Raw genomic sequence first — 9,281 nt, 5'->3', positions numbered from 1 at the left:
AGGTTCTGCGAGGAGAGAGGTTGAGAGTAGTCTGGGAAGTGTAGTCCAGCTGGCCTGGCAGAAGAGTCGTAGTGGGCGCCGAGGTTCTGGGAAGGGGCTGAGCAGCCTTGAAAAGAGGTAGGTGCGTCGAGGCGCGCGGCTCCGGGCTGAACTCGGGAGCGAATCTAGGGCTTCCGGGGCCTGCGGTCCCTCCCGGCCCGACGCGCGGCTTTACGTCATCCTGGAGCGGAGGTCCCTGTTGCCATGGAAACCGTCACCCTGGACCCCGGGTGCTGCCCTGGAGCTGCGGAAGGAGAGCTGTGCTCGTTCTCCGCTGTCGGGAAGTCCTCTGCCAGGGGCTCCCTCTGAGCTGGATGAATTCGAGCAGTGGCGAGAGAAACAGCTCGAAGAGCACTCTAGCTCCAAAGTAGAATAAAGACCCGGCGGAGGAGCCAGGGCCTGATTTTGTTGTTTGTCTTCAGCCCAGTCTTTGTATCAGATTCAGAGTGAGATGATGGATGTGAGGCGTCAGGTAATCTGCACGCAAGCAACTCTGCATGGCCCTGCCTTCCGCTGCGTGCTGGGGCATCAGAGATGAACAAGACGAGGCTTTTGCCCCCATGGCGAGGGTGGAGATGCTTAAAATGTTGGTGTTTCCCGAGCTGACAGAGCCCCTCCCCGCCCCTACGCCCAAGGACAATTACAATAATAATGGCTGTTATTTATTGAGCGTTTACTAAATGCCAAGTTATGTTCCTGGAACTTACTTTGCATTACGTCATTGAATCCATACAACAACAGAGTACGGTTACAGAAACTAAAATCCAGTGAAGGATGAAGCTAATTGTTTGTGATAAGTGGTGGATGGGATTAGAACCTCTGCCCTCTGCCCTTTTGCCTCTAGAGAGCACTTGTACCCATTACTCTATATTGCTTCATAGAATTTTTCACAGTTTGCCGAAGAGTTAAAATGCAAAGCAGTTTTTTCTTTCTTTTACGCATCCACCGCTCCCACCGCCCCCCTCGAACTTTGGCTCCCTCTACCACTTGCCTACACTGGAATCAAGATATTATCTGATTTAATGTAAAGCAATTTGAAATGTAATGTGCTGGTGTTTTGGGTTGATAATATCACCTGTATTTATCTGATAATATCACCTAAGCTTCGTGGGAGAAGGAAACATTTCTTCCTTTGTATATTTCACAGTCCTTGATACATCCTGGATACATGTAATAATAATTTATGTCTGTAAAAACTTTAAAGGAGCTTTCACTTACATCATTCTCATTACATTAGTCAGTTACATCAATCATCTTACATCAATCCTCACCGTGGAACGTATGTATAATTTTTATAGGAGGCTGACATTTATTAACCAAACTGAACAGCTTCGACGTCATCTGTAAAATAGGGGTAATTTTGTTGGTGTCACAGTTTCTATGTTAAAATAAAAATGTAAAGAATGGGAATGGAAAAGCATAGCACAGTGCTGAAGAAAAGTTCATTTCACTTTAATTGGATCTCAGTTTATTCAACAAAACGTTTACTGACTGGTGATTATAGATACACTCTACTGGATGCTGTGGAGAATATGAAGATGCAATCCACAGATTTTAAACTCAGTTGGGGAGTTTTATTTTCTTCTCAAAAAAATGTTTTTTGTTAGCATAAGCATTACCTAGGGTTTTCAAGCTCTGGAGGGTTCTCTTGAGCCTCTTTGCGTATTTGTTCTCTCTGCCTGGAATGCCCTTAATCTCTTTACTCTGTCTGTCCTTAACCAGTCAACTAAGACATCATCTCTTCCAGGAAGCCCTCCACATTCCTGTCCATCTCACACTCAGCCCAGACTGGATTGGTGCCTGTTTGGTGCCATTGCGTTACCCTTGCCAGAGTTTTATTACACTGTGTTGCAATTTTCTGTTTATGTGTTTGTTTTCCCCACTGACTGTGACTGTGCCTTTTAACTCTGTAGCTGGAGCACAAGAATTGTTTGTTTAATGAATGACATATCCATTTAGGACCTAATTAGATCCTTAGGACAACTCTGTGAATTGGTGAGTTAGAGGGAGTTTTCGTGAGATTTAGTAAATTTATTTTAGCATTTGGGGGTGATCACAAATCTCTCACAATTCTCATGTAGTGTTGATCAAATTTAATGGCTTATATACTCTCCCACTGACTATACTGAATTAAGATGTGATCTTTTAACTTTATTCTCTTAGCTAGAATATTTCTCTGAATGTGACAGGAGCATGAGATTAAAGTGATTGTTACCTAGAATTCTCTTTTATAGGTAGTTTGGCGTTTTAAGTTCTTGAAGAAAGAGTTTTTTGGAATTACAAAGTTGTGGATCTCAATCATGTAATAAAAATGTAATAATCATACACCAAAAGTCTTAGAAGTCTATGTGTGAATCCAAATGAATCTTTTTTTTTTTTTGTGAGGAAGATCAGCCCTGAGCTAACATCTGCCAATCCTCCTCTTTTTGCTGAGGAAGACTGGCCCTGGGCTAATGTCCATGCCCATGTTCCTCTACTTTATATGGGACGCCGCCACCGCATGGCTTGACAAGCGGTGCGTCGGTGTGGCCCGGGTCCGAACCCCGGGCTGCCGCAGCAGAGCATTCGCACTCAAGGGCTACGCCACCAGGCCGGCCCCAAATGAATCTTTTTTATTGCCATTCATTTTAGCAAGCATGCGTACAAACTGATCTTACATTTGCAGCTGAGATTTATCCCCTCCAGTTTTTCCTTCTCTCTGCCTTTTTAACAGCTAATAGTTCACTGGGTCTGGCCTTTGATGTTGATTTCAACATGCTGCGACGAAAACCAACCCGCCTGGAGCTGAAGCTTGATGACATTGAGGAGTTTGAGAGCATTCGAAAGGACCTGGAGGTAAGAGCACAACTTTCAAACCCTTAGGAATATTTAAAACTCCAACTTTTGAACTCCAGACTCTTGTACCAGCAGCTTATTTGAAATCTCTATTTGGACGCTTTACAGCCTCTCAAACTTAATGTATTAGTTTCCTGTGGCTGCCGTAACAAATTACTACACACTTGGTGGTTTCAAACAACAGAAATTTATTCTTTCACAGTTCTGTAGGCCGGAAATGTGAAATCAGTATCACTGGTCCAAAATCAAGGTGTCAGCAGGACTGTGCTCCCTGCAGTCTCTAGGGGAGAATCCGTTCCTCGACCCTTCTAGCTTCTGGTGGCCGCTAGCATTCCTTGACTCGTGGCTGCATCACTCCAATCTCTGCCTCCCTGATCACATTGCCTTCTCCTCTGTCTGTGTCCCACTGCCCCTCTAATAAGGATATATGTAATGGCATTTAGGGCCCACACAGATAATCCAGGATAACGCCCCCACCTCAAGATCCCTAATTTAATCACATGTGTATAGTCCCTTTTCCCATATAAGGCAACATTTTCAGGTTCCAGGGCTTAGGACCTGATAGCTTTGGGGGTCATTATTCAGCCTACTACACTTAACATGTTAAAACAAAAAACTCTTTGATTTCTTCCTCAAACCAGTTTCACCTCAGTGTTCCCCATCTCAGTCTCTGGGCAGTTGCTCAAGCCAGAAACCTGAGTCCCCCTTTTCCTCCCCCTTTGTATTCAATCTGTCCATAAATCTTTGATTTTACCTCCAGAATATTTCCAGAATTTACCCATGTTTTCATCTCCACTGCACAACCCTAGTCCAAGTAACCATCATCTCTCTGTACAATTTCAGTAGCATCCTAAAAATGGTCTTTCTGCTTCCATTTTTGTCTCTTCAATCCATTCTCCATCAGGTATCTAGAATGATCTTTAAAAATTTTCAGATCATGTCATCCCTCTCCTTAAAACTCTTCAGTGGTTTTCTGCACTTAGAATAAAATCTGAATTCCTTATCATGGCCTACAAGATGTGTTTGTTCCGGCCCTTCTCAGGTTTCACCTCCTGCCACTCTGCCTTGCCCTCTGTACCCCAGGCACACTGGCTTGCTTTCATTTCCTTCAAGATGCCAAACTATTCATTACCTGTGGCCTCTGCACATATTATTTCCTTCTGCCTTTAGTGCTCCCCCTCTCTTCATGTCTCAGTTTAAATGTCATTTCCTTAGTCTGACAGGCCTCTTCTGAGCCTATCTTAGTTAGCTGTATCAATCCTATCCATGCTGCCTCCATCTCATTAGGGTCTCTCACAGCACTTTATTCTTTTATTTCATGGCATTTATTATAATTTACAATGATTTGTTTGTTTATTGTAAAACCAATTACATTAGGAACCTTGATGGTGGAAATCATGTCTGTCTTCTTTACCACTTAGTTCCCAGCATCTTGTAAATAGTAGGAGCTTGATATGTTTTTTTTTTCCTGAGGAAGATTAGCCCTGAGCTAACATCTGTTGCCAATCCTCCTCTTTTTTGCTGAGGAAGATTGGCCCTGGGCTAACATCCGTGCCCATCTTCCTCTACTTTATATGGGACGCCACCACAGCATGGCTTGACAAGTGATGTGTAGGTCCGTGCCCAGCATCCGAACCTGTGAACCCCAGGCTGCTCAAATGGAGTGTGCAAACTTAACTGCTATGCCACCAGGCCGGCCCTGACCAATCTTCCTCTTTTTGCTTGAGGAAGATTCACCCTGAGCTAACATATGTGCCAGTCTGCCTCTGTTTTGTGTGTGGGTTGCTGCCACAGCATGGCCACTGACGAGTGGTATAGGTCCGTGCCCGGGGACCGAACCCAGGGTGCCGAAGCAGAGTGCACCGAACTTAACCACTAGGCCACAGGGCCGGCCCCCTCAGTATGTATTTTAAAGTGTAACCTAACCCCACAGTATTAGATGTCCATTAATAAGGCTTAAATTCTTTAGTGGCCTTCAGAATAAGGTCCAGATTCCTTAGGCACGCAACGCCCTTTATGACCTGGTCCTTGCTCATTACTCCACTTTATCTCCCGCTGCTGCATTATCTTTAACTTGAATCTCAGTGCCTCTGCACATTCTGTTCCTTTTGCCTGAAATGCCCTTTCTCTTTCTTTGCCTGCCTAACACCTCATCTTTTGACTCAGCTCCTTCCAGCCAGAAGTCTTCCTAGTCTACCTGTCCCCCGCTGGGTTAGGTTCAACCTCTTCCTCCTGTGCTGACCTCTCTCGTAGGCACTATCACTCTGTTTTAACTATTTGTGTTTCTGTTTTCCCCCACTAGGCCATATGCTCTTTGAAGGCACGAATTAATATATTCTTCTCTGCATCTGTTCCCGGCAGTACCAGGCCCAAAGGAGATGCTCAATACAAGTCTGTTTTCATTTGCTGTCCTAGGAGATATTTTATACTCTATGGCAGAGGACATTATATCTTGTACATGTCCACGAACATAATGGCTTTATTATGTATTGTCTGTGCTTCTTATTAAGACAGATAACTTGGATTTCTTTTCCCTCTTCCTCACCCCAGCAGACTTTAGTGTTCTCTAAGTATCATAATTTTTTGCTTTTTAAAAGCTCATATTGATAGTTTCTAAGGGTGAGCTTTAAGTGTAAAGTTCAGTTGTAGTGAGTCTCATAAAGTGCTAGCGTACTGAACTTTGACTCTTCAGAGTCAGCTCACTATTGAGTTAGTCTTTCTACTAAAAGCAATTAGCCAGTGGGTTTGACCTGTTTTAGAGCAACTTAGGAGGGAGGGATAGTTTTGCCCTGAACTAAAATGAAACCAGTAGAAAACTGGTATTTCATTTGTTACTAAAATTAGTTTGATTACATTTTGATGACTCTAGATTCTGAAACAGCAGTTTTTCATGGTGGGAAGCCTTTTATTTATTTATTTATTTTATTTATTTTTATTTTTTTCCCCCCAAAGCCCCAGTAGATAGTTGTATGTCATAGCTGCACATCCCTCTAGTTGCTGTATGTGGGACGCGGCCTCAGCATGGCCGGAGAAGGGGTGCGTCGGTGCGCGCCCAGGATCCGAACCTGGGCCGCCAGCAGCGGAGCGCGCACGCTTAACCGCTAAGCCACGGGGCTGGCCCTATTTATTTTTTTGTGAGGAAGATTAGCCCTGAGCTAACATCTGTTGCCAATCCTCCTCTTTTTGCTGAGGAAGATTGGCCCTGGGCTAACATCCGTGCCCATCTTCCTCTACTTTATATGGGATGCTGCCACAGCATGGCTTGATAAGTGGTGCCTAGGTCCACACCCTGGCTCTGAACCTGTGAACCCCGGGCTGCTGAAGCGGAGCGTGCAAACTTAACCACTACGCCACTGGGCTGGCCCCATGTAGGAAGCCTTTTAAGCGATTCATTCCATTTGGATATTCTCGGAGGTTCTTATGGCTTATAAAATGCTAGCATCGTTTGCCTTTTAGAACTTGATTTTACAAAGGTGTTTGGGGCGAATTTTCTGATGGTAACTTATTGGTAGTGTAGACTAGAGAGTGACTCAGAAAGGTCATTATATTTATATATATATGTAATACCTTGTTTGATTCACTGTAATACTTGGACGTTGGCATTAAATGCTCACAGCTCAGCAGTAAGTGGTGAAGAATGGCGGCAATTGCAGTGATTAGAGTAGTGGAGCCATTCTTCTGGTAAGCAACTCTAGATAAGACATATGTTCCCTCTCTCAGAGAGTTTCATCATCTAATATCATCTTTACAGTCAGGTAGTGGTAGTTATGGGATAAGGGTTAGTCTCTCCTTTTGAAAATGATTAAACTGAGACATAGACTTTGTGAATTCTGCAGTCACTTGTGACTTAAAAGCCAAATCTTGGGCCGGCCCTATGGCGTAGCAGTTAAGTGCACGCGCTCTGCTGCTGGCAGCCTGGGTTTGGATCCCGTGCACGGACCAACTCACTGCTTGCCAGGCCGTGCTGTGGCGGTGTCCCATATAAAGTAGAGGAGGATGGGCATGGATGTTAGTTCAGCGCAAGTCTTCCTCAGCAAAAAGACGAGGATTGGCATGGATGTTACCTCAGGGCTGATCTTCCTAACAAAAAATAAATAAATAAATAAAAGCCAAACCTTTTATCTGAAAACAAAATGAAACCTCAAACTTAGGCCTTTGATAAGATAGGCCTATTCCTGTGCTACATTTAATCTCATGGTGTCAGTCAACCTGTTAATGTCTGGTGGTTATTGTTTTACCAGTCACTTAATTTTTGCATCTATTCTCTTGAATAATAAATTTACTGAAACACCCTTCTTTCCGCCTTGTCTGCCAACTGTTATTTATCTTTCTAATTGCAGCTTCTTGCTCTGAACCTCCACCACTACTCACTCCTCACCCCTTCTCTGTGTTTCTTTGGCAGTGTGGGCTTTCCTCTGTCATAGCCCTGATCACCCTATGTTGTAATTGTCTATTTACCTGTTTCCCTGTTAGACTGTGACATTCTGGAGGGTAGGGATTATATCTTTTATCACTATATCCCTGTATCTTCCTTGTAGCCCTAACCGTCTGAACCTAGGACTTCAGTTTATTGTTCTATAGACCCTAACCCTATCCTTTACCCTATGCCTAGTACATGGAAAGTACTAAATAAATGTTTGCTAATGGAAAGAATGTTGCCTTAATCCTAAAACTTTTATACTTTCAGAACCGTAAGAAACAAAAGGAAGATGTGGAAGTTGTAGGAGGCAGTGATGGAGAAGGCACCATTGGGCTCAGCAGTGACCCCAAGAGCCGGGAACAAATGATTAATGATCGAATTGGTTATAAACCCCAACCCAAGCCCAACAATCGTTCATCTCAATTTGGAAGTTTTGAATTTTAGAGGTGGACTATCTTGTGTGCCAGAGCCCTGGAATGGAGTAAAATGATGGCAGAAGTACAAACAAGATTTGGAGAATCGAGTGCTTGTAGTCAAGCAGACTGTTTGACCTCCTGCAGAGAAATAGTTCTGCATGAGATTATCAATGCTTAATTTGCACTCTAAGCTGAAATCCAAACTCGTTTGTCTCTGGAAAATTTGACTCTGTAAAACTTGTCTGATTTTTGTTTTTAAAAATAAATATATTTTTAGAAAAGTGTGGACATCCTTAATGAAGTATAATAGCACTGTTAACCCCCAGACTTTAAAAGGTAATTGCTGGGGCCGGCCCCGTGGCTTAGCGGTTAAGTGCGTGCGCTCCGCTGCTGGCAGCCCGGGTTCAGATCCCGGGCGCGCACCTACGCACCGCTTCTCCGGCCACGCTGAGGCCGCATCCCACATACAGCAACTAGATGGATGTGCAGCTATGACATACAACTATCTACTGGGGCTTTGGGGGGAAAAAATAAATAAATAAAATCTTTAAAAGGTAATTGCTTACAAGAGGTAACATCATTCTTTCCATCTTTGTTAAAAGACCCTAAGCACAAAACACTTCTAGTTGATCCCTGTCACTGACTTTCATTTAACTCATTTATTCAGCAAGTATTTATTGAGTGCCTACTATGTGCCAGGTACCATTCTAGGCACTTAGTAACATCAGTGAACAAAATCAGCAAAGATCCTTGCCCTTGTGGAGATTAGATTCTAGTGATTTGGTGTAAACTTGACCAAGTTGTGGATTTCCAGAATCTGTTGACAGAATGGCTTTGTAACTAGTTTGGGGATAAGTTTGGGAGGACAGGCAGTGGAAGGAAACATAAGAATGCTTCTAACAGTATTACCATCATTCCAATTTTCCTTCCTTTCCCAACTTGCCTAAGAATTTTTGCTACTAGGAGCCAATCTGAGAGGCAGCTCAGAGGGTAATTTAGAATCATGTTCTATTGTTTTCACTGTTTAATTCAACTACAGGGAACCAGCTGTGGTAGAAAGACCCTCTAGGATCATAGGTTCTAACAAGACCCCTTAGTGGGGTTTTACCCAGCCTTTCTGGGGTAGTTTAAGTCTGGGTAATAAGAATGTGGGAGAGGCAGGGATAGAAGAGGATACATAGCTTCCCTTCTTCCATTCTTACAAGACCTTTATTCTTCTAGTTTTATCTAGGACCTTCAATTCTATTATCTTACAGTCTTAACACAGCAAGAATCAGGCTTCAGATAGGGAAATGTTTTATTATGTCTAAGCCTGCAAAGGCCAATATGGAAGGGCAAAAAAAAAAAAAAGAAGAAACAAGACTCTGCCTCAGCCTCTGTCACTGTGACTTCCCAGCATGAATAGGCACAGAAGCATGAAAACATTGTGCCTCCTGAATTTCTTCCCCTTCCCTCCTAATAGCAAATACTCGGAGGGCTCTGTGTGTAAGACACCGTACCGAGCGCCTTATGCAGATTATCTCATGTAATCTTCAACTCATATGAGAATACTTTATCCTAACTTTAAAAAA

The 9,281-nt window shown here is 43.3% G+C and overlaps 1 protein-coding gene across 1 annotated transcript; it reads left to right on the top strand.

Annotated features, from left to right (window-relative positions):
* Window positions 1–11: 11 nt before the first annotated feature.
* Window positions 12–8,016, top strand: CDC26 (cell division cycle 26). Its single transcript, XM_058523816.1, has 3 exons — window positions 12–117; window positions 2,753–2,874; window positions 7,562–8,016. The coding sequence occupies exons 2-3, from the start codon at window positions 2,794–2,796 to the stop codon at window positions 7,736–7,738; spliced, it is 258 nt and encodes an 85-aa protein (XP_058379799.1). The 5' UTR covers window positions 12–117; window positions 2,753–2,793; the 3' UTR covers window positions 7,739–8,016.
* Window positions 8,017–9,281: the final 1,265 nt, after the last annotated feature.

The sequence above is a fragment of the Diceros bicornis genome, chromosome 28, assembly GCF_020826845.1.
Source record: "Diceros bicornis minor isolate mBicDic1 chromosome 28, mDicBic1.mat.cur, whole genome shotgun sequence".
Taxonomy (NCBI): Eukaryota; Metazoa; Chordata; class Mammalia; order Perissodactyla; family Rhinocerotidae; genus Diceros; species Diceros bicornis.
Note: the sequence above shows the minus strand (reverse complement) of the source record. Positions and strands in the feature narration are given on the sequence as shown.